The sequence below is a fragment of the Schistocerca cancellata genome, chromosome 2, assembly GCF_023864275.1.
Source record: "Schistocerca cancellata isolate TAMUIC-IGC-003103 chromosome 2, iqSchCanc2.1, whole genome shotgun sequence".
NCBI lineage: Eukaryota > Metazoa > Arthropoda > Insecta > Orthoptera > Acrididae > Schistocerca > Schistocerca cancellata.
The window spans coordinates 550813310-550839733 of record NC_064627.1 but is presented as its reverse complement, the minus strand read 5'-3'; the positions used below and the strand labels follow the sequence as shown (position 1 = coordinate 550839733).

General features: G+C 43.1%; 1 protein-coding gene across 1 annotated transcript in view; it reads left to right on the top strand.

Moving 5' to 3' along the window:
* The window catches only part of LOC126156185 (uncharacterized), a 120048-nt gene that overhangs the window by 2509 nt on the left and 91115 nt on the right, over nucleotides 1–26424 (top strand). The window contains exon 2 of the mRNA XM_049916282.1: nucleotides 25529–25907. Within this exon, the coding sequence (XP_049772239.1) occupies nucleotides 25529–25907 (379 nt within the window). The remainder of the gene's footprint in view (nucleotides 1–25528; nucleotides 25908–26424) is intronic.

Sequence of the window (26424 nt, the reverse complement as noted above, 5' to 3'; positions counted from 1 at the left end):
CTGCTAGCTCAGCTATGGTAGCGCTTTGGAACTCAAGAGTGATTCCTTCCGCTGACTTCATGCGATTTTTACAACCACTCTCCGCAATCCTCGATGGTCCGTAAGCGTCAGTGCATGATGTCTGCCTGGTCTTGGTTTAGCTGGGACTGTTCCTTCAAGAAACACATCACCAACAGTCGACGTGGGCAGCTTTAGAAGAGTTGAAATGTCCCAGATGGATTTTTTTACTCAGGTGACATCCAGCGACTAGCCCAGTTCGAAGTCACTGTGTTCTCCTGACAAATTGCTGTCACTGCCTCTCTGCTGACAACACAATACTCCACGCCACCTTTTATACTAGCGGTCTGGCTTCTCGTGACGTCATCGAGTGGCCAATTCTGCACTACATATGGGTATCCAGACACTTATGATCAGATAGAGTACCATTTGCTGGTTGATGAACCAAATACTTAATTATTCAAAATTATTAACAGGTAGTCTGGTAGATAGCTCATATTTTTAGACGTCATCTATGTACCGTCTATTGCAGTTATTCAGTATCATAAAAAATAAATGTTCAGGCTCTTTCAAAAAGAATATACGCATTAAAAAATTCTGCATTGTCAAAACTATCGATCGCTGAGCCACGGCTCAGTTATTTGAGCAACAAACTCGTAGAATGAGATTTTCACTCTGCAGCGGAGTGTGCGCTGATATGAAACTTCCTGGCAGATCAAAACTATGTGCCGGACCGGGACTCGAACTCTGGACCTTTGCCTTTCACGGAAAAGTGTTCTACCATGTGAGCTACTAGGCACGACTCAGGACTTCACAGCTTTGCTTATGCCAGTATCTCGTCTCCTACCTTCCAAACTTCGCAGAAGCTCTCCTGCGAACCTTGCAGAACTAGCGGTCCTGCAAGAAATGATAATGCCGAGACATGGCTTAGCCACAGCCTGGGGGGTGTTTCCAGAATGAGATTTTCACTTTGCAGCGGAATGTGCGCTGATATGAAACTTGTGATAGCTGTGAGGACTGCGCGCCAGTCTAGCATGCGTAGCTCAGATGATAGAGCACATACCCGCGAAAGGCAAATGTCCCGAGTTCGAGTCTCTGTTAATCTGACACTAAGTTTCATATCAGAGTCATATGTTACGAAAAGGTTGCTCCACAACAGAAATCATTTTGTGTTCTCGAATTTGTCAAGTGTAATTCCGTGGTTACAGTGCAAAGATATTTCAGCCTGTGGTAGCAAGCTCATCATCCGAATAGATGGAACACTCGCAGATGGTATCGACAGTTTTTAGACCTATAAAAAAAGTCACAAAACCCTCACAATGGCCACTGAGAGTCAAAGCAGCTATCTTAAATAAAAACTTGTTCATCTACAATGAAAATCTAAAACTTACCAAAGAATGTCTCAATTCAAGATACGTTATTGCCCCTCGCTTGTTTCTTGGTTACAGTTGATATATAACATTGGCATCCAGTTTCTCGACTGAGAATACAACCACCCAGTCATATTCTGTAAAGGAAAGAGTCCTGGCCGCCTTCGTGTTTCCGTCGAAAATGTCGCATGAGTTGCTTCCCAGCGTAATTCTATAAAGCACACTTGTCTTGCCAGTCGGGAGCTACAACTGTCTACAACTACAATTTCGCGTGTTTTGAAACCTCGGCTGGTTATGAAGAGTTGCAGAACCGGGTGCGTACTGCCGTAACATCAGTAGCAATGGACATGCTTACCCCATTATGGGAGGAATTTGAGTATCGACGTGGTGTTGTTCGTGTCGCTGATGGAGGACATATTGAACATCTGTAATCTAAACTTAAAGAGATTCGTAAGTATGTGTCCCAAGTTTTATAGTTCTAAATCTTACACATTGTTAAATACGTGTTTTTGAAGTACGTATGTTCTTTTTGAATGATCTTGTATCTTACTTCCGACAGCTGTCCAACACACTGTATTTTATTTTTCATTCAGGAAATATGTGCAAATCAAATTTTCAAATTAAGCTCATGTTTCTAAGGAAGACTTGCCTACGCTGTCGAGGTAGCTGATGTACGCCCGTGCGGTGGCGCTCGACTTGGCTTGTTCGAGTCCTGCTGTCGGAGGAAATTTCTTTTGTCGTCCGTTTCTGGCCGACAAAGAAGGCTTTCAAGAGAGATGCCATACGCTGCTGATCGCCAGATTATGCGTTAGTGTCGTGGACTAAATTAGAAACCCCTCCGCAGTGTTTCGTGCAGCGAGGGCGAGCGACAATGTTGATCGTACTCCTTTCGCTCACTGAGGACGTTAAGCTCGGTCGTCTCCTTGGTGCTGTTCGATAAAAGTGAGTTTGTGCCAGCATCGGCTTTCTGCTCTCCTTTTTCTCACCGTCACACAACGTAAACACGAGACCACACTTCATACACCTCTGTTACACTCACCTGTGTTCCACACATACAATTACACCACAATCCTTAACACGCCGTAAGAGAAAGGGACATTGTACATGGAGCAAGAAAACCCTTTCCGACATAATTACTTAACTTAAACTCAGAATCTCCTGGACAACAACACTGCACGACTCTTGGTTTGCTTTATAATGAATATCGCTCATTTGTCAGCTATTTTGGTAGAACCAGAAGATTACAGAGAGACCGTGACAACGCTCATATGTTAAACTGACAAAATGAGATAAATTCTGTTGTTTTTTGCCTAGTCAGTTTGAGAGTTATCTTGCAGAGGATCACGGCATACAGAGTGTGGTAAAGCATCCGCTCATACTCGACCTGCAATTTTTACTAACCATATGGTAAAGTTAAAACCACAGAAAGATAATACGAATCATGAAGAAAATGCTGTATCACTGTAAGTGTTGATTACTAGCAGCATTATCAATGACCAATGGCAATATTCACTTGCGATCTGAGTGTTCCGCATGATTCCTATAAAAAGAAGTCGCAAAACCCTTATAATGGCCACTGAGGGTTAAAGCAACTATCTTAAATAAAAACTTGTTCATCCACAATGAAAATCTAAAACTTATCGAAGAATGTCTCAGTTCAAGATACGTTACTGCCCCTCGCTTGTTTCTTGGTCACATTTGCTGTATAACATTGGCATACAGTTTCTCGACTGAGAATACAACCATCCAAAAGTATTCTGTATTCCACTCACGAGATTACCATTTATCTGTCGTGAAACCATTTTACAATTTTATCCTGAATCAGTACTGACAATATTACAAACGAGATGTCGATTACGTGGATTATTTACTATAACGTGTTTCGGCACTACATTATCCGATCATCAGAAGTTATAAGAGAAGAAAGACATATCATAGGAATACTACACATACTGTACTAACAACCACATAAAGTATCTACATTGCCCTGTAGTATTTCATACCTTGAAGTTACTAAATCATTAGACACATTCAAAACTGGAAAGCCAGCAGCACTGTCAAACGTATTTGAACATTTCATGTCTGCGCAAAACACTCTCAGGGTTCAAATGGCTCTGAACACTATGCGACTTAACTTCTGAGGTCATCAGTCGCCTAGAACTTAGAACTAATTAAACCTAACTAACCTAAGGATATCACACATATCCATGCCCGAGGCAGGATTCGAACCTGCGACCGTAGCGGTCACGCGGTTCCAGACTGAAGCGCCTTTAACCGCACGGCCACACCGGCCGGCAACACTCTCAGGGTGCTCAGTAGCTAGCTAAAGGCAGCTACCCCCACCAACCAAAAATATCATGTCACGTATACATCCCATCCAATAGCTATGCCATTTACGGTAAAATCTTTTAATGCTTGTATGTAATAACCTAGGAAATAAATAAAATAAAAAAACAATAACGCACCTTTGTTCGAATGTTGCGTAACATCTGTACACAATAACCAATAGGTAACATTAGCCATCAACGATCACTAAATGGATTGTGTTGGTGGCTGCTTCTCAACGACGACGTCGCTAAAATGGACCAAGAAGTGCCCCTTCCACATCTTTGTCTTCGATTTACATATTCACGTATCCTACTCTTGACGTGCAAAAAAGCATAAAAAATCTGTTTATTTGACAACGACCACCACTTCTATTCGAAATGTAATATATTCATGCTCTCCGTTATGCTTGCCAAACAATGCTGCTAAAGATGTTTTGACACGACCAAAGAACCATTCTCTATATTACTATGCTTTTTAAGTAATATTTCCTGGAATCTGATATATAAACTTCCAAAGATTTTACGCTGGACGCTAACATAGTTGAGAGTTGGAATATACAGGGTGTTACAAAAAGGTACGGCCAAACGTTCAGGAAACATTCCTCACACACAAAGAAAGAAAATATGTTATGTGGACATGTGTCCGGAAACGCTTACTTTCCATGTTAGAGCTCATTTTATTACTTCTCTTCAAATCACATTAATCATGGAATGGAAACACACAGCAACAGAACGTACCAGCGTAACTTCAAACACTTTGTTACAGGAAATGTTCAAAATATCCTCCGTTAGCGAGGATACATGCATCCACCCTCCGTCGCATGGAATCCCTGATACGCTGATGCAGCCTTGGAGAAGGGCGTATTGTATCACAGCCGTCCACAATACGAGCAAGAAGAGTCTCTACATTTGGTACCGGGGTAGCGTAGACAAGAGCTTTCAAATGCCCTCATAAAAGAAAGTCAAGAGGGTTGAGGTCAGGAGAGCGTGGAGGCCATGGAATTGCTCCGCCTCTACCAATCCATCGGTCACCGAATCTGTTGTTGAGAAGCGTACGAACACTTCGACTGAAATGTGCAGGAGCTCCATCGTGCATGAACCACATGTTGTGTCGTACTTGTAAAGGTACATGCTCTAGCAGCACAGGTAGCGTATCCCGTATGAAATCATGATAACGTGCTCCATTGAGCGTAGGTGGAAGAACATAGGGCCCAATCAAGACATCACCAACAATGCCTGCCCAAACGTTCACAGAAAATCTGTGTTGATGACGCGATTGCACAATTGCGTGTGGATTCTCGTCAGCCCACACATGTTGATTGTGAAAATTTACAATTTGATGACGTTGGAATGAAGCCTCATCCGTAAAGAGAACATTTGCACTGAAATGGGGATTGACACATTGTTGGAGGAACCATTCGCGGAAGTGTACCCGTGGAGGCCAATCAGCTGCTGATAGTGCCTGCACACGCTGTACATGGTACGGAAACAACTGGTTCTCCCGTAGCACTCTCCATACAGTGACGTGGTCAACGTTACCTTCTGCAGCAGCAACTTCTCTGACGCTGACATTGGGGTTATCGTCAACTGCACGAAGAATTGCCTCGTCCATTGCAGGTGTCCTCGTCGTTCTAGGTCTTCCCCAGACGCGAGTCATAGGCTGGAATGTTCCGTGCTCCCTAAGATGCCGATCAATTGCTTCGAACGTCTTCCTGACGGGACACCTTCGTTCTGGAAATCTGTTTCGATACAAATGTACCGCGCCACGGCTATTGCCCCGTGCTAATCCATACATCAAATGGGCATCTGCCAACTCCGCATTTGTAAACATTGCACTGACTGCAAAACCACGTTCGTGATGAACACTAACCTGTTGATGATACGTACTGATGTGCTTGATGCTAGTACTGTCGAGCAATGAGTCGCATGTCAACACAAGCACGGAAGTCAATATTACCTTCCTTCAATTGGGCCAACTGGCGGTGAATCGAGGAAGTACAGTACATACTGACGAAACTAAAATGAGCTCTAACATGGAAATTAAGCGTTTCCGGACATATGACATCTTTTCTTTATTTGTGTGTGAGGAATGTTTCCTGAAAGTTTGGCCGTACCTTTTTGTAACACCCTGTATACCTTACCTGATAGTATAATCTGCTATCAGTGAGGGCAGTTGCCTTTAATTCATAATTGAGCTTTGGAGAATGTTACGTACCCGTCGACATAAGATGTTCAAGAAAATGTTTTATATATTTGGCAATACGTATTTGCTGCTGGCATTTTACTTTTGATGGTGCCTAATGGCACAGTAGCTTTAATGTGTGTAATACTAAAGGGCAATGTAGATAGATTAACGTTTGAGGTGCCGTGGGACGTTGTGTTGACCGGCTTTAAACGTTATGGTAACGTTGTCAGTCACGTTGCTGAAACAACCTCGTCTCCTACCCCCCAAACTTAACAGAAGCTCTCCTGCGAGCTTCTGTTAAGTTTGGGAGGTAGGAGACGAGTTACTGGCAGAAGTAAAGCTGTGAGGACGGGGCGTGAGTCGTGCTTGGGTAGCTCAGTTGATAGAGCACTTGCCCGCGAAAGGCAAAGGTCCCGAGCTCGAGTCTCGGTCCGGCACACAGTTTTAATCTGCCAGGAAGTTTCATATCAGCGCACACTCCGCTGCAGAGTGAAAATCTCATTCCACTTCACTTCTTGTTTGCTGACAGCGAGAAAAATGTCCTTGATTTTTGGCTCCTCCTTAATGACCGGCGTTATGTACCTGGCGGCAGTCCCAAATACAGACAATTTTCCTCTAATTTTCTTTCTAGAGTGTTTTTAAACTCGTCTCAGAATTGGAATGTTACTGCAATGAGGAGTTGATACACGCATTTGCCACTTTAGTATCGCTTGTTCTCTGGTCATCGAAATGTTCTCGAGTGTGGCGAATTGCCCCTCCCTCCTTGGGACGTCGGTTTCCTGCTACGCTCGGTGGTGTAACATAAATTTGAAAAAAATAAAAAAATAAAAATAAACTTTTCTCATCGATGTGCTTTATACCTCCACTCCGCGTTTGCTACGCTTTCCTTGGTTCCTGTGGGAGGGAACGGGACATGGTGGCTAGGCTTTAGGATGGAACCCCTGTTCACTTTGCCCGCACCTCACCTTGGGCGTCAGGAAGATTCCATCAACAAAACAAGATGTGAGCAAGAGATTCCGGTTTCGTGTCCCCATCTGGCATTTAAAAAATTGTTAAATCGACTGCTTACGACAATCGTAATATCCAAGTTCGACACAAATTTCCATGTGTCACCAATAAGTAGGATTTCTATATCTATTACAGCTCGTAGAAAAAATACTGGCAAATGCTACAAAATTTCGTAATATGTAGTCAGTACCTGCACTTACACTATGAGTATCCAGAGCTCAATCACAACTGCTCAAAGCCCAGTCACAACTGAAACTGCCTATAAGACGGATGTTGTACCTTTTCTGAAACCGTTAAAGCAAAAGGATGTATAACAGTACCACTACTTTTTTTATTAAGGATTGCTACCACTTCATCTTCTAGAGGCCGGCTGCTGCATGTGGTAATACCTGCCCTTAATCTGCTTTTGCATTGTAGGTAACTGATTCACAATTTTTCAATGCCTCTCTAAACATACATTTGAACATCAGCATGTAAACAAACATTTATAGTGACACGCCATAAACACTTTTACTTTAACAATGTAGAGTGCTCCAAAAATACACGGTAGTATTTCAGGGCAAGGCTCAGTACACGCAGGAGATAAAAAAAAAAAAGTTGTGTGAACATAGGTCTGTAAATGGACACTTACTGAGATACTGGACATGGACGCTGGTTACCACGCACATTACTAGTGCTTCCTACGAATTCGATCTAGTGGTCCCACAGTACTGTGAGATGATTCTATGGTGTGACAACAGTCTCTACACACTGTGGCCGGGCTGGAATTACTATACTTGGTGGCAGGCCCTACAGACATCTCTCCTGGACAACAAGGTACAACCCTGTTAGCACATCCACCACTGCCGCTGTAGTAAGGAGGATTTCCCCAGGCTCAGGTTATGTGCTGCTGTAATGTTGTACTGTGAGAGCTTATTCTCCTACACATACTGTTTTAGACAGCGGTGCATTCAGATGCTAAGCATGCATCCATGCATTTCATGTATGGGTTGACGAATAGCAATGCTGGATAAGCTCGTCGGGATACCACAAACGATATCCAGAGCATGGTGTCCAGACAAGATTACATTCCAAGAAGTCACTGCCACTTACATGAACATCGACATGGTAGTTTCACACCTTTACCTGGAACGAGAGAATGATGACGATGCACCACGTCTGCAACTGAGGACGCTATTGTTAATGCTGCAGAATAGAATCCCCACGTCAGCACTCGGCGCTTAGGTCATCAGCTGGATATCTTGGTGAAATCTGCATGAATCAGCTGTATCTGTATCACCTCCTTCTTCGATGGTTTATCGAACAGTTTGGCAAGAGGCCTGCTTTTTCAGCAGTAGTGTTTTTAATGAATGAGGCAAGATTCACTCGTGATGGTATTCAGAATTACCATAATCAGCATCAGTGGTTACCACAATCCACATGCAACTGTTGAAGTGGCCTTCCATGAAGATTTGCCCTCAACTTATGGGATGGGAATATCGAAGACCTCTTGATAGGATCTGACGTACTTCCTTATGATCTGAATGGGCGAAAGTACAGACAATTCCTGCGCAGGAGTTTGAATCTTATACTGGACATCTTGCGCACCTCTGGCAAGAGATGTACAGGGCTATTACAAATGATTGAAGCGATTTCATAAATTCACTGTAGCTCCATTCATTGACATATGGTCACGACACACTACAGATACGTAGAAAAACTCATAAAGTTTTGTTCGGCTGAAGCCGCACTTCAGGTTTCTGCCGCCAGAGCGCTCGAGAGCGCAGTGAGACAAAATGGCGACAGGAGCCGAGAAAGCGTATGTCGTGCTTGAAATGCACTCACATCAGTCAGTCATAACAGTCCAACGACACTTCAGGACGAAGTTCAACAAAGATCCACCAACTGCTAACTCCATTCGGCGATGGTATGCGCAGTTTAAAGCTTCTGGATGCCTCTGTAAGGGGAAATCAACGGGTCGGCCTGCTGTGAGCGAAGAAACGGTTGAACGCGTGCGGGCAAGTTTCACGCGTAGCCCGCGGAAGTCGACGAATAAAGCAAGCAGGGAACTAAACGTACCACAGCCGACGGTTTGGAAAATCTTACGGAAAAGGCTAAAGCAGAAGCCTTACCGTTTATAATTGCTACAAGCCCTTACACCCGATGACAAAGTCAAACGCTTTGAATTTTCGGCGCGGTTGCAACAGCTCATGGAAGAGGATGCGTTCTGTGCGAAACTTGTTTTCAGTAATGAAGCAACATTTTTTCTTAATGGTGAAGTGAACAGACACAATGTGCGAATCTGGGCGGTAGAGAATCCTCACGCATTCGTGCAGCAAATTCGCAATTCACCAAAAGTTAACGTGTTTTGTGCAATCTCATGGTTTAAAGTTTACGGCCCCATTTTCTTCTGCGAAAAAAACGTTACAGGACACGTGTATCTGGACATGCTGGAAAATTGGCTCATGCCATAACTGGAGACCGACAGCGCCGACTTCATCTTTCAACAGGATGGTGCTCCACCGCACTTCCATCATGATGTTCGGCATTTCTTAAACAGGAGAACTGCGAGCTCGCATCAACGATGCTTTCGAACTCATTGATGGGGACATGCTGCGCCGAGTGTGGGAGGAACTTGATTATCGGCTTGATGTCTGCCGAATCACTAAAGGGGCACATATCGAACATTTTTGAATGCCTAAAAAAACTATTTGAGTTTTTCTATGTGTGTGCAAAGCATTGTGAAAATATCTCAAATAATAAAGTTATTGTAGAGCTGTGAAATCGCTTCAATCATTTGTAATAACCCTGTACTTCATGCACAATGGTACCTCTTCCCATTTTAGTGTTCTTGTTCTCCGATATGTTAACACTGGATGGTGGATGTGTACCAAATGCTTGACCGCCACTCACATGACTTGAACCCACTGGACTTTTCCCTGTGGGGCCATTTAAAGGTGTTGGTGTATGCCACACCTTTGAAGGATAAAGCATCAGCTCTTGTAAGAATTCAAGCAGAAAGTCAAACAATATGTAAAACCTCAGGACTTTTTGAGAGTGCTCATGCCTCTGTGTGACAAGAACATGCATACTTGCAGAGGGCGGGCATTTAGAATACATCTTATAACGTAGTGAGATAGGTGCATCATTGTGAAAATAAAGTAGAGGTTCTCGTGTCCTTGGTAACCAGCCTCCATGTCTGATATATCAATAAATACCCATTTCATGATGCATGTTAATATGAATTTTTTTTATCTGCTACATGTGCTGAACTCTCCCTGAAATATTGCCATTGTGTATTTTTGCGAAACCCTGTATACACCCTGGTGCTGAATCAACAAGGTATGGTGACAAAATTAACATGACAACAAATACTTTCGAAGCTTTTGATCTGTTACACACTCCACTCTTTATCCTCCATACTATTCATCATAAATTTCAAGTCCTAGTAGCTATAGCATTAAACACTGCTGGGTTCCAAATGACCACAATTTTACTTTGAAGACCCTCTTTGAAATCACTCTACATTTAATCACTCCATTAACATGTACTGCTTTCTAAATGGTCTGTTAAAATTGTATTTTCCTTCCACAACACCATGAAGTGGCTAAAGAACATTGAAAAGCGCTCACAACAAAAGTAGGAAATTTCTGTCATATCTTTGTCCATTTCCTCCCACCAGTTCTCCGATATGTTAACACTGGATGGTGGATGTGTACCAAATGCTTGACCGCCACTGACATGACTTGAACCCACTGGACTTTTCCCTGTGGGGCCATTTAAAGGTGTTGGTGTATGCCACACCTTTGAAGGATAAAGCATCAGCTCTTGTAAGAATTCAAGCAGGAAGTCAAACAATATGTAAAACCTCAGGACTTTTTGAGAGTGCTCATGCCTCTGTGTGACAGGAACATGCATACTTGCAGAGGGCGGGCATTTAGAATACATCTTATAACGTAGTGAGATAGGTGCATCATTGTGAAAATAAAGTAGAGGTTCTTGTGTCCTTGGTAACCAGCCTCCATGTCTGATATATCAATAAATACCCATTTCATGATGCATGTTAATATGAATTTTTTTATCTGCTACATGTGCTGAACTCTCCCTGAAATATTGCCATTGTGTATTTTTGCGAAACCCTGTATACACCCTGGTGCTGAATCAACAAGGTATGGTGACAAAATTAACATGACAACAAATACTTTCGAAGCTTTTGATCTGTTACACACTCCACTCTTTATCCTCCATACTATTCATCATAAATTTCAAGTCCTAGTAGCTATAGCATTAAACACTGCTGGGTTCCAGATGACCACAATTTTACTTTGAAGACCCTCTTTGAAATCACTCTACATTTAATCACTCCATTAACATGTACTGCTTTCTAAATGGTCAGTTAAAATTGTATTTTCCTTCCACAACACCATGAAGTGGCTAAAGAACATTGAAAAGGGCACACAACAAAACTAGTAGAGTCTTACCTTGGGGATCAAAAGTAGGAAATTTCTGTCATATCTTTGTCCATTTCCTCCCACCAGTCACGACTTCCACGCGAATTCACGGTACACACCCTCTCTTATTGACAGCGGTATCTGCTCGAGGACGTTTAAGTTTCCCCAGTACTCTATAATCACTTTCATAGTTGCTGTATGGTGTTATCATTACTGTTAATTACGCTACCTCCCTGTTTTTTCACACTGTGACAATATTCATTACTTGTGGCACTGGCATTTTTCACAGACATGTCACCCATCTTTACTTTTCATTAATTACACAAGTTTGCACTTCATCAATATTTTCATTTACTTACGGATCTAAGGACTATTATCCAGTAGTTTCACTTTGGTTTTTAAATCTTTCTGATTTCTTTTGTACGTTCCTAATCTCACACTGGACCTCCCATTCTTTCACAATTATTTTTGCAATGCAAGCATTAAATGTTATTTGACTATCTGTTGTCATTAATTGTTGATTAAGACTAACATTCACCTCTATTGTAAATTCATCAAATGTTTATTGAAAATGTTAGAAAATTTCTTGCTCTTTTTACCTTTCCTGCCTCCCTTGTCGCCTTTAATCCCCTTTCTACTACCTCTCCTGTTGTCTCTTCTTTACCCAATCCTGCTTTTGTTCTTCTGTCCACTTGGTCTAAAAATGTTCAAAGTATACTGAACGCTCCTCACAATTAAAGTAATGACAGAAATTGTATACTCACAGATACCTCATTGGGACTGTCAAATGCAGCAAACGATACATTAACATTAGCATCAACACACAAACACCTCATTGGGACTGTTAAATGCAGCAGGACGATATATTAACATTAGAATCACCGTGAAAACCTCTAGTTATTTCCTTTCAGACATCTTATTATTGCGCAGCAAAATAGTATTAGAGGGAAGTATAAAATTTTTTAGCTGTCTGGAACGACGTCCAGGTGTAGTCCACCTGCCTGGTGCGCAGTGATTGTGTAACAAGTATAAACATGTGGAGGTTCCAGAGCACAAACAAGCAAGAAGCACTTTGCCACAGACTCTGTGAGACAGAGGGCCAGGAAGACCTGATGACTCAGCATCACAAGATCACTACAAAGCAAGCATACCGATATTCTATTAATTCGGCAGTGTGGAGTAAATACAATTAAAGACTACGCAAGAACGCCGTTCAGTGTTGCCAGTCACAGCCAGGTTGGTGTCTACCTCTAGGAGTCTGCACACATTCTTCTGTGGGGAAGAACTTCAATGCTATGAGCTGCCATTCCTCTGGACACAATGGTGATGACTGAAGATGGGGGCCAAATAGATCTCTGATGGATGAAGAACTAATCTGTCCAACTGCAAGCCGTGTGACTTGGGAACAGGTAGTCTGGTGCCGACACTCCTAGACAGTGCATATAGTACCTTATAGACTGTATGCTGAGACCACATCTCAGGCTGTCCTCTCAGTCACTGTTGGGACTTGCACCTTCTTACCCCAATGACAACTGTCATCAGGGATACGCAGATTTCTGGAGTCTAAGCACAACCACACTCGATGAGACTGCTGAGGCTTTGGCAGAGGTTTACAATCACGCTAGGCTGTGGGAACACACTACCCACCACATATCCCAACATGAGGCCATGAAACTGATAGTAGGAAACACCAGGGACTATGACCACAGATTCCATGGTGGGTACTGGCACACCACTCAGTATGGTCCTGCAGTGCAGAAACAGTACGGTGTTAACATGCAGCCCTGAGGGGGGAGACTGCATCACTATAAAACTCTCAGCACTAAATGGATGTTAATTTAATTCTGTCTTAATGATGCCTAGGGTGTGTCACATGTGCTCACCACCATCTCTCCATTCAACTGTCCTGAACCTCTGTAGGGTAGCAATCAGTGGACTCCCTACAATCTGGTTTTGTCAGTTGCCACCATTGTAGAGGAACCACACCTATACATCAGCAGCCATAATCCGACATCTCTCATTGTGCAGAGTAGTGAGGGACCTAATTTTGTTGTCCTGTCCCCTTTTTCTTTTATTATGGATTGACAGTTTATTCATATGAATTTAAGAATGATGTTGTTTATATCACAGGAACTTGCAGATCTGTCACATTTCTGGGGTAACAGTAAAGCAGAATATTTGAATCACTTATTTTTGAAGTGCCTCTTGCCACAAAATCCAAATAGTCTGAAAAACAAAGAAAAATTGTTTATTTTGCAAACATCTTACACAGAATACAATTTCAATGTTTACTATGATTTCAGATATTCTTAGAACTCTCAATAGTTTTTTTCTTTCGTCATAACATTTGATTATTTTTTCATTTCTTGAAAGTCGCTGACAGGAGTCATATATAAACAAAGGTGAAAAAATTATAATTCAGTAGATTTTCTCAAAGTAAATTGTTAGTTTCAGTTAAGAAAACAACATGTTTTATATATGATACTTATTATTGTAATGATCTACATTAAAAATACATATACAAAACCTTTATCAGATAAATAGCAGTACTATATTTTTCTCTCTACTTCTTTAGTTTTCCTTTTTGAAACTAAAACAAATCAAACAGTTACTCTGACGAAAATAAATAGTTTGAATCTGTATGCCTAGGTTTATAATTAAAGAATAATATCTGTCACAATAAAGGATGACAGCCAAAAACAGTTGCAGGATAATTGTGAAGAATTTTAACAGTTGCTGCCACAGCCATGTTTAAAATCATGGAATAATATCTGTAATAATATTTAACTACAAATGTAAAAAGTAATTTTCTTGCAGATCTTAAATTTTCTTTCATTTCTTGTTTATAATTGGCTACTGTAATAACTCATTGTAAAACCAGCATGTTCATTTTTTACGTAATTTAATATATTTTTCAAGGCATTGATCTTTTCCTGGATTAGCCATTTCTTGTCATACGCGCTATTCCTTGGCAGACTGGCAAAATCTGATTTGCAGAAAGTAAGCTGGAACGTTTTCCTCACAATTCCATCAGAATGAAGTCACATACTAAGAATTTTTCCTTTCCATAACTTTTCAAAGATGTTTCATGAAATACTGATACAGTAAAAAAAAAAACATTATTTCTTTGTTTATTTCTTATTTTTTCAGAAGCTGTGGTTTCCTTAAAGCTGGGGTCATCACTGTTGGAAATCCAAATTATATTCTGTTTGAAGATCAACCGCAAATGTCCCTTGTTTTGTCGAGAACACTGTTTTTCCCTCACCTTCCTTTTAACTAGACCAAAATCCCTGTCATAGGGTAAATAAGAATTACCCTTGGTAGCCGTTAGACTACTTATTTAAATACACCACCGACAATAAGAGATATTAAGAATCTTATCACATAATGGTTCTTTATCTACCTGGCGCTGTTGTCAGTCTACAGGCAGAGTTCATCAACAGTAGAATGATCATTCTCACTGATGTATCTAACTAAAACGGCGCATACTTCATTACTTGTCTTTTGTGCAACCCCCCTCGTGATACTATTTTCACGGATGCTACAGTACGCTTTAGTATTCAGCAAACCGCTACATAGTTTATTACGCCTCCTTTTATGGACAGAGAGCTGTGCATGTGCTATTCTTTTGCAGTGTCATCGACCTGCGAGTTTTTAAGTCTTACAGTAATTTGTCCACACTCACAGCACGCATCTGTTTGGGGCCTGCATTAACGATAACTGAAATGTTCCTTCGAAATTTTGTACTGATAACTGTATTTAAACCAGAATGAGCTACGCTGTATTTTTATTTGAACAAAGAATGCCTCATTTTAATGTCAAGATTTGCGTCTACGTCCTTGATTTCCCTGGAAGCATAGTTTGTTCATAGGAAACGAACAAATATGATTGTGCGTCATGTCTGTAAAGTCCTTTGGAAACGTCTTGCGATTGTTTTACTATGCCCTGAAATCTCTTGGGCTCTTACCTGTCAACAGTATATCTTTCACGCGTCTCAGTCTTTTTCCACCAGTACCATGCAGACTTAACGTGGGGTCCTGCCCACTGGTCTCGTACAGCGTGCCTAAGCGATGCTGCGTTCTCGGAATGCTATACAACGATTCAAGTAAATCACATTAATAGTTTTTATTACAGTGAAGAAGATAAACTATACCTAACTTGTATTACAAAAATGTGTCGCAAGCGATGGGTGACATGCAAACTGTCAGTGTCTTTCTCTGTATACTATGTCCGTATAAGCAATGGATATGCATCACTAATAACTGCTATCGTAGTGCTCTCTAGTGCCGGTCTAGTACCGTGCGGTTGAAGCTAGCAGGAGCGGCCCTTATAGTCTCTTCTTGTACAGGCCGCTCCTCTCGTGGTGCAGTCCTAGTCAGCGGACTATTAGCTGACGTCGTCTCACAACCTTCTCTGCTCTAGTGTTCTTCATCTTGTCGATATGCCAGAACACTTAAAATGCTTTTTTATATACCTTACTTCTTGATTGTCCAACCACTACAAGAAAAATTAAATGGACTTGCATGATACTTAGAGTGACTGGGGCTGCGTTGCAGTTCAACTTCCCCATTACCTTCCGTAGGTATAAGCCAAGGTCGATTGTTCTTCACAGGAAGTGCTTCTATTAAGGACTGAAAAAACTGCTTTTGTTTCTCTTTGCTGCTGAAATCTTCACTTTCGTGTAGGATTTCAATTTGATTATATTCAATTATTTTCTTGAAACATTTCAGTCTGGAGATGAAAAAAAAGTTAAATTAGCCTACAATACTAGTAGAAACATGTCAAACGTAGACTATTTAAGTAGAGTATTAATCTACTTACAAGCAAGGCATTCCAGTTTCCCAGGCTTCCACAATGTTTCCTTTGTAGTTAACATCTTCATGTCCATGAATTCTTTCTTTCTTTATTCGAGTGATTTTGTAGCTCGTAGCCCTACGAACGCACTTTTTACTCCTTTTACTTGCTTCTAAATCAGCTTCATTCGCACTTTCACCCTCACTATCTGAGAGTGTTCAATTCACTAAGACAACAGAACACTTTATAAACAATATTTCACACAGAATTAAAGTGAAACTTGCTTTGCACTGACACACTATAAATGAGAAGAGAGGCCGGCCGCGGTGGCCGAGTGGTTGTAGGCGCTTCAGTCCGGAACCCCCGCGACTGCTACGGTCGCAGGTTCGAATCCTGCCTCGGGCATGGATGTGAGTGATGTACTTAGGTTAGTTAGGTTTAAGTAGTTCTAAGTTCTAGGGGACTGATGACCTCAGATGTTAAGTCCCGCAGTGCCCAGAGCCATTTGAACCATTTGAGAAGAGAGTGCTCAGGAATCTGGGGCAGAGAACAAATGTGACCAACACAATAGGATAAAATTAACAAAAAAACAGCTGTTTCCCAGTGTAGCCACAACGCTTTTAGTTAAGAAAAACCCCTTGTCTGTGATAAGAGGCCTTTCTTAAATAAACACATTTTTCATATGGTCTAATGGCAGTATTGGAGCAAATGGTAAAAGCGTCCTTCTTCACATAAAAGTGGATGTATTTAAAAAAATGATCAGAGACTTTTCATAAATTAGTGGTTCATTTATGACCTACTAACATTGTAATTTGTCGGAGCATGTATTATCTTGCACTGCGAGAGCTCCAGTAAGAAGGAGGTTCGGCCACAAAGCTTAGCGGAGCAGTGTCTCACTGGGCCTTGATACACGGGGTAGATTAGTGGAATTGTTTTGCTTATTGGTGTAGGGTCAATGCATTGGGTTCTCGTTTATTCTACAGCATAATTAAGAATGGAGGCTGTACAACGACCAGAAACGCCTGCAGAATCTTTAAGCGAAGCCACTGAAGTTCTGAAGAGTCAGGTAGCCACGTTACTCCAGGATAAAGTGGAACAAAACAGCGATAATGAGAAGTTGCAGAAGGAACTGGACGTGTTGAAAAATGGGTGGGCACAAGTAATCCCAGGGAGTGGACCCCAAGACCTTAGCGAGCACACCACTCTCGACTACTGATCCTATGGCAGCCAGTCTCATTATGGCGTTTTCTGGAAAGACATCCGAGGGTGTGTCGGACTTTCTTGATACTATGGGGCCAGCAGCTAAGTTAGGTAACTGGTCTAATAAAACACGTCTGTGTATGCCTTAATTACGATTGGTGGGTGACGCTTAAACGTATGTCATGTATCATGAAGACCTTAGTAAGGCACAGACATTTGATCAGCTGGCTGAAGGGCTCGTCTAGAGATATCGTAAGCAGAGTAGTGCTAGGTTTTCCAGGGAAGAACTCATTGGATTAACGCATAAGCACAATGAGTTGGTAGAAGCATTCTGTGACAGAATTCGTAAAGTGAACTCGTACCCATACAAAGTGACACTGATCGAAGAGGCAGATAGAGCGCTCTTGCAGGAAGCGAAGAATAGAACCTTGGACGTATTTGTAAGGAATATTGCGTGGGATAAGTCGCGGCGAGTGAGGATGGAATATGGTAGTCATTCATACTTGGGTCTCAGGGTTTCCATGCAGCTGGAAGAGATCCGGTATTGTGACTCAGAAACTAAGTGACCATGGTGACTTCTCCTCTGATGTCAAACGTTACAGATATGGACAGGTGGGCCACCTAAGATTTAATGTCACCAGAGTTTTGAGTGTAGTGAGGTTGAGCACAGGGCATGTGATTTCAAGAGTAGGAAGCAGGATAAATTGAATCAGGGAAGATTCTTCAGATGCACGTGGGAGTGCCTTAACCGTTTCCAATAAAACGGCACACTGCGAGGACGTGTGCAAAGCCAGATTACTGCTTGCTTGGGACTGTAAATAATGAGGAACATAAATTCTTGGACACGGGTGCGCATGTGTCGTTGCTAGACTGGACCTCTTGGGCAGAAAGAGACTTCAGTCTCCACAGTATAGGTTATATGAAATGGGTGATAATGAGGGGGGAATCATTGGAAACAGCACTGGTCACCCTTAGCACCTTAGGGTTTTAAGGTTCATATGGAGTGTTGCCTCCCGTTGGTAAGGGGTACAGTGTAATTCTTGAATTTGATTTTCTGGACAAAAATCGCGCTATAGTTGATCTTTCACTGGGTATGATCCATCTTGGTGTAACTTTGTTTCCGCTGTGTGAGAGGACTGCTAGTGAAACAATGTCATAAGATGCGCCTGTCATGAAGGTGCTGCCAGCTAAATTACATATAGATGCTCTAAATGTTAATGTGTGGGATAACATACCAGCAGGTATAGGGAAATTGATCCAGGTTAGTGCAGGTATGGGCTTCCGAAGAGAGTTGTTGTGCATAGTGGGACCACTAGACTACAACGATAAACTGGATAAGTCTCGTTGTATGATGTGCAGGAGCATAGTGCGTCTTACAGATATCGATGGAGTGGTTCCAGTGAGTTTAGACAATCTTGGCATTGGCGAGGTTAGTCCATAAAAGGCCTAATGGTTGCCAGTTTCAGTGTCTTAGAGGAAGATGATAATGATAGACCTTTTGCAAAGGAATAATAGGGAAACCATGGAAGCTTTATTGCTAGGATCACAGCTTTGTTCATTCCAACAGGTCCATAACCAATTACGCCTATCACACAACACAGGATACTGACAGCAAGCAATACTCCAGAGCGTAGGAAGCTGAACAGGTCCCAAAGCATCTACAACCATTGGTGGAGGAATACATTGACCAGCAGTTAACCGACGGGATCATTGAACACAGTAATATTCTACAGGATGCGAGCACTGTCACTGAGCCCAAAAACTCATTGGATGCTACCAAGAGATATGGGAACAGTCGACAATTTGGGTCAATGTAGATACTTCTGAACTATGGCTTCGAAGAGTGGCTACCACCAGCTTGAAGAAGTTCCAGAAGACTAGCTGAAGACAGCCTTTACGATGCTATGGGGGCTTTACGAGTATTTTAGAATGCTGTTTGGGCTGAAGGATGAACAGGCTGCATTTCAGAGACTTTTGAATGGAGTGCTTTGGAGACTGAGAAAAATGCGTTGGGGACTGAAACCTAAAAGAGTGTATGGTCTACCTCGACAATATATTCAAAATATATGGAAGAATACATCAAACAATGCAAGAAGCTTTTAAAAAACAAAGTAGTTGGCATTGTCTCATTACAGGTCAGTAGTCAAAGACACTCTGGGTGATACAAGACGGCATGCTTGTTTTCCAGTAGCAGGCTTGAATGAACCGTGTCAAAGTTTTGTTGTATACCCTTACCTGGTGAAATGGGGCACTGTGGGAAAGTGGGCATAGGGGTGAACCAGTGACGTGCTAATTGTCTCAGAAATCAGGGGAACTTAAGCTCTAATGTCCTTGGAAGATCTATGGGATCTGTCCAATCAAGGTAGTCCCAACTGACACATAGGCATGTGAGGTGGAGTTGTTCATAGGGAAATCCGATGCAGCAGAGTATCGTTCTCAGAGAAGAAGCTGACAATGGATTTATTTGCTATTCATTCCAGAGGCTACAATTCTGAATTATCATGAGAAGGGGAAGCCACAGGGTGTGACAAAGATGGAACGAAATGTCAGTGGCATCTTATTCGTGGTATGGTTTATGACATAGACAGAACAACCTTCTGCCTTTCAGCCGTCATTACAAGAACAACAATGATCCAACTGACACACCTTTTGCTGTTTTGCCCAGAGAAGTCATTGGATATACCACCAGTTGGCAGTTGGACTTCTTTGGCCGATACCTTAAACCCAGCTAATTTAGATAAATTTAGAGCGTCACAGAAGGTTCAGCTTTTCACAGAACAGATATTGCAACAAATCCAGCACTATCGAGAGGGATAGCGTAACCATTTTATGTGTATAAGCATTTCAGCCACAGGCACTGTAGCGATTCTGGTCGGCATTTGGGTAGTTTGCGTTTTTTGTAAGTGGAAGACTGAATGACATCCTGAATTACCTGTGCGTCAATTATCTGTTTCCTACCATCTGGGAAGAGCCGTCTGGGAGTCAGTTCAATAGACTGAGGAATCGTATGTAAGGGATTATGTTTTGCTGTAACTGGAGGGAAAAGACACCTAAATATGGATAAATTAATGATGAAGGTGTCCACAAGTATATCAGTTAGTAAGAGAGAGGGTCTGGGTGCATACATTCTGGACGAATTTCGTAAAGGATGGGGAATGTTCCACAGGAAATATTAGAGTGGCGAATAAAATTATTGAGCTGCCTCGAACGACATCCAAGCGTAGCATACTTGCACGGTATCCAATAGTTGCGTAACGAGTACAGATACTCGGGGGTACCTTAGCTCAAACAAGCAAGGAGCACAATGGCACAGACTGTGTAGGGGATAGCCTTAGGAGTCCCTGATTGAGAATCATTACGTCAGTGCAAAGGAGGCTGAGTGACATTCCATTAACAGAGCAACATGGTTTAACTACACCTAAAGACTATGCAAGAACGCCTGTCAGATGTAAAACCTCGCATAAACGAATGCTTCGAAGCTCTGAAACTAAACATTAGTCTAGCACAGAACATCATGAAGCTCGAGAAACTGGAGCAAATTCAGTCACCAATATGGAGAAGTTATGTCATTTTGACTTCCATGAACAGCCCCCCCCCCCCCCCCCATTCCTTCCACTCAGGGTCAGACTCTGGCCATACCATTCGTATCAGTGATGGAAGACAAGCTCCATCATTTGCTGGATGATCTGTTGACATACAACGAAGTGTTGCCAGCTGCTGCAAGTTTGTAGTACACTTCTACTGCAGCCATTTGGTTGAGCTGCCATTCCTGCTAGTCATAACAGTGACTAACTGCAGGTGTGGACTAGGCAGATCTTCCATGGATATAGAACTAACGTGCCCGGCTGCAAGCTGTTCGTTTATGGAGTAGGGTGCTTGGTGCCACCTCTCCTTGGCAGTGCTTGTACCACCTTACCAGTTATACATTGGGACTGTCTCTTGGGCTGTAATCTGTGTTGGGACTCACTATCATGATAAGCATCGTCAGGGGCATGCAGATTTTTGGGGGCAAGCCTCAGCGCAATTACACTCGACGATAGCACTGATCAGACACCCAGAGTCACAGTATGCCATGGAGACACGCCGGCTGCCGCTCCACCCTGCTAGAGGCAGCAGAACTGACTGCAGGCAACACCAGAGGCTACAAATCCAGATTTCACAATGGGTGCTGATCCACCAGGCAGTGCATTCCTATAACGGGGAAGAGACTGAATGCAAAACTCTCTACAATAAGTGGACATTAATTTAATGCTGTCTCATGGATTCCTTGGGTGCGACACAGCTCCTCACCATTGCCTCTTTGTTCGACTGTCCTGAACCAGTGCAGGGGTTCACATACAGTATATATATATATATATATATATATATATATATATATATATATATATATATATATATATGTGTGTGTGTGTGTGTGTGTGTGTGTGTGTGTGTGTGTGTACTTTGAGATTTTCATTGTTCTGTGTGATTTTTTTGAAGTGTCTCCCTGTAGCAAGTATCGACTGTGTCTGTGAATCTGGAAGTGCACTGTATTTGCAAATATTGTAACTCTCTCCTACACTCTGTTTTTTCATAGTGTTTCCAGTGGTCTCTTCCTTCATCTGGTAGAAAGAGTTCACAATATAGACTCATTACATACACTCCTGAATATGGAAAAAAGAACACATTGACACCGGTGTGTCAGACCCACCATACTTGCTCCGGACACTGCGAGAGGGCTGTACAAGCAATGATCACACGCACGGCACAGCGGACACACCAGGAACCGCGGTGTTGGCCGTCGAATGGCGCTAGCTGCGCAGCATTTGTGCACCGCCGCCGTCAGTGTCAGCCAGTTTGCCGTGGCATACGGAGCTCCATCGCAGTCTTTAACACTGGTAGCATGCCGCGACAGCGTGGACGTGAACCGTATGTGCAGTTGACGGACTTTGAGCGAGGGCGTATAGTGGGCATGCGGGAGGCCGGGTGGACGTACCGCCGAATTGCTCAACACGTGGGGCGTGAAGTCTCCACAGTACATCGATGTTGTCGCCAGTGGTCGGCGGAAGGTGCACGTGCCCGTCGACCTGGGACCGTACCGCAGCGACGCACGGATGCACGCCAAGACCGTAGGATCCTACGCAGTGCCGTAGGGGACCGCACCGCCACTTCCCAGCAAATTAGGGACACTGTTGCTCCTGGGGTATCGGCGAGGACCATTCGCAACCGTCTCCATGAAGCTGGGCTACGGTCCCGCACACCGTTAGGCCGTCTTCCGCTCACGCCCCAACATCGTGCAGCCCGCCTCCAGTGGTGTCGCGACAGGCGTGAATGGAGGGACGAATGGAGACGTGTCGTCTTCAGCGATGAGAGTCGCTACTGCCTTGGTGCCAATGATGGTCGTATGCGTGTTTGACGCCGTGCAGGTGAGCGCCACAATCAGGACTGCATACGACCGAGGCACACAGGGCCATCACCCGGCATCATGGTGTGGGGAGCGATCTCCTACACTGGCCGTACACCACTGGTGATCGTCGAGGGGACACTGAATAGTGCACGGTACATCCAAACCGTCATCGAACCCATCGTTCTACCATTCCTAGACCGGCAAGGGAACTTGCTCTTCCAACAGGACAATGCACGTCTGCATGTATCCCGTGCCACCCAACGTGCTCTAGAAGGTGTAAGTCAACTACCCTGGCCAGCAAGATCTCCGGATCTGTCCCCCATTGAGCATGTTTGGGACTGGATGAAGCGTCGTCTCACGCGGTCTGCACGTCCAGCACGAACGCTGGTCCAACTGAGGCGCCAGGTGGAAATTGCATGGCAAGCCGTTCCACAGGACTACATCCAGCATCTCTACGATCGTCTCCATGGGAGAATAGCAGCCTGCATTGCTGCGAAAGGTGGATATACACTGTACTAGTGCCGACATTGTGCATGCTCTGTTGCCTGTGTCTATGTGCCTGTGGTTCTGTCAGTGTGATCATGTGATGTATCTGACCCCAGGAATGTGTCAATAAAGTTTCCCCTTCCTGGAACAATGAATTCACGGTGTTCTTATTTCAATTTCCAGGAGTGTATTAAAAACATAAGAAACTTTAAAATCTCCTTTCGTTTCCTTGCATACGTTTCTACATATTCCCATTCATTTACTAATGAAATGGTAAAGAGTGAAATGAAAAGGAAATAAAAAGAACGCAACCACTGTGCATCCCAGCACAGAATATAACCTGAGAATCTTTGATTCCTCTACCTAAAATGGCGTCATATCACAGTTTATAAAAAGAAGACCTGTTGATCTCATTCGTTTCATGTGGTGGTAGCAATGGGGACCTGCTGTTACCTTCTGCAGAGAGCCTTATTCTTGCCTACTGTGACGTCCCCTCTCCCCTTTTGTTGTCGCTGTTAATGTTGAGCCGCTACTGCTGCAGCTCGGTCGGTGGAATGGAGTCGCGATGCGCAGTGATGGTTGTCCCCGTCGGATAACGTGGAACAGCACCTGAAAATCTCTAAAGAAAATTGTTCCTCGCGTAATGTATGAAAGTTCGTTTGCGAGTCCGCACAGTCTTCTCAGCGATGCGACCTGCTGATTTTAATTGTCTATTATGGTTTTATGATGATTGGCTATGCCCGGTTAGTTAGTTATTGCAGTATTGACTGAATCATTCATCACCGGCGTCGTTTCACACCATCAAAGCGAGGAAAAATTCATTTGCGGTTCACTATCAGTAGTTGTTGTTACGTTTCTAGACAGAACTGTTCACTATGGCACGACGCAAATCCAGAGATAATCTATAACGCTATCTTGCTTCCGTGCATCGTGATATTATTTCAGCAAAACACTACTTTCAGTCCTTAATGTTAATCAAGTCACTCTTTCAATTAGAATGTTCACAGTTAATTAATTTTGATTATCAACTATCACACAGTTCAATTAATGATGGAACCAACACGTGAGATTTCCATTACTGACGAACAATTTTATTGTTCCTTCTTAGCAGTTAGTTTATAATCATCACACCACGCGCACACCGATGAATCAGATCAATTACGATTTTTTTTCAATTCGATGATCGTGACAATTACGACAACTTTTACAATCGGCGTATTTGTATTATCTTCGTGTGGTCGTATTAATGTTTCCTACTCAAGGCTAAACAGGTATTGCAGTCTTCGATACAACGTCCATTCTTCGTGTAACTGTTCACTTTGATGATGGTTGAGTCCAACAATAATATCTCCAATAATTAGAGTTCATTAACTCGTCGTACATTATCATAATATCACTTCAGTTCAAGTTCTCAAGTCAGAATAACTGAGAACAAAGGCCGCGCATCCCTGTCACACAATATTACTTTTTTTAAAAAAAAAAAAAAAAAGGAACAATCTCGTAGCGTTCCGTTTGTAGTACTGTAACAAACGGTGCTCTCTCTCAACTTGATAGCAAGTAAACTAGCAAGCGATTAACTTTTCCATGATCGAGCATTGTAGACGCATTGAATTTCCTTTTCGGCGAGTTTACAACTCTCAACTCTCTTTTACAATAAATGTTATCTCTGACCAACATATTACTTTGTACTCAACTTTCGTCGTATTGATTTGCAGTTATTACTAAGATGTTTGATAGCTAATTAAACATAACCTTACTTTCTTTCCGGCTTTATATCATGACATACTTAGTAATTATTGTAATTGGTGTTCATCAAAATTTTGAGGTGTTATATTATTGTCAAAGTTGTCATACCTGTCAGGATAACACTGTTCCCTACTTTCAATTATCATGGCATTCTTATTTGGGTTTTCGGGTTTCTTGGGGTGTTTGTTACACTAGTGTCCCTTTAAGTATAAAAGATGATTGGCAGTCATTTGCGAGTGGAGTGTTGGTCACTGTCCGCGCTGTTTCCACCAAAGAGTCAGCGATTCATTCTGCTAGCTTGCTCAACACTCACCTGCCGCCATACCCACGTCACTTCTGATTGCTGCCCCTGGTGTTTAGCCGGGTCTCAGTTTGGGCACTACAACACTTGTCTCGTTCTAATAAACTCACACATTCTCTTGAAATAAATCTTAAGCACCGAAAGTGAAACAATTTCTGTCATTCCCAGTGTATGCACAGAAACACCGACCCTGTAAAGAAGCATTTGTTGGACGTATTCCTCTGTACTTGTTCACTGTTTCCAAACCATAAGATCTGCACTTCCGGAAGCAAGTCGGCGAGGCGTCGCGCTGTTGCAGGTGTCGCACCTAGCGAGCCCCGCACGCGACCTGGTGTTCTTCCTGTACGGCAACGCCAGCGAGCAGGTGCACCGCCACCACCTGTCCGACCTGCTGCTGGGGTACCACTGCGCCCTGAGCGCCGCTCTGCGGGCGCTGGGGCTGCGGCGCCACGCGGACGCCTACCCCCTCCACAAGCTGCTCGCCGACATGGACAGCCTCGCCATGCTGGCCCTGTACTCCGTCTGCTACGCTCCTCTCTCCACTGCCACCGACCAGCGCGGCGTCGCCATAGTGGACGGTCTGGGCGTCGCTGCCGACTACAGCGAGGCTCTCGTTAGGCTTTACAGCGACCCCACTCTCATATCCTACTGGAGGTTCATCAACCCCATTCTTGAGAGTAAGGGAGCACTATGACCTCCATCCCAAGCGTTGCAAATTACATTTACACTATGTAAACTGAACATGCAGCCAGCGATACAAGACGTTGATCTCTACACGGTTTCGTGTGATTGCCAAATGACATTCAGGTCGATTAAGAGCACCTCATGTTTAAAGCTCTCCTGCATGATACTCTGATCCAAAAAAAATAAAGTAAAGGTGTGATCACTAACTTCAGACAATTTGCAACTGCATGTTATCAGCATATTAGAGCCGTGTAATCCACACAGCAGCTTATGTATAAAACAGCTAATCGGTGTGTATGTAAAACTATACTCTAAACTCTATCTTAACAGGTCTCGGAAGACCCAATCGTACCGAGCGTGTATCCTCAGCCACTGGGCGTCATTGGATGCGAATTTGGAGGGACATGTGGCCAGTACACCAGTCTCCAATCCGTTGTCAGTTTTCGCGACCATAGCCTATATTTCTCAGTCAAATGGCTCCTCAATTGGCCTCACAATGGCTGAGTGTAC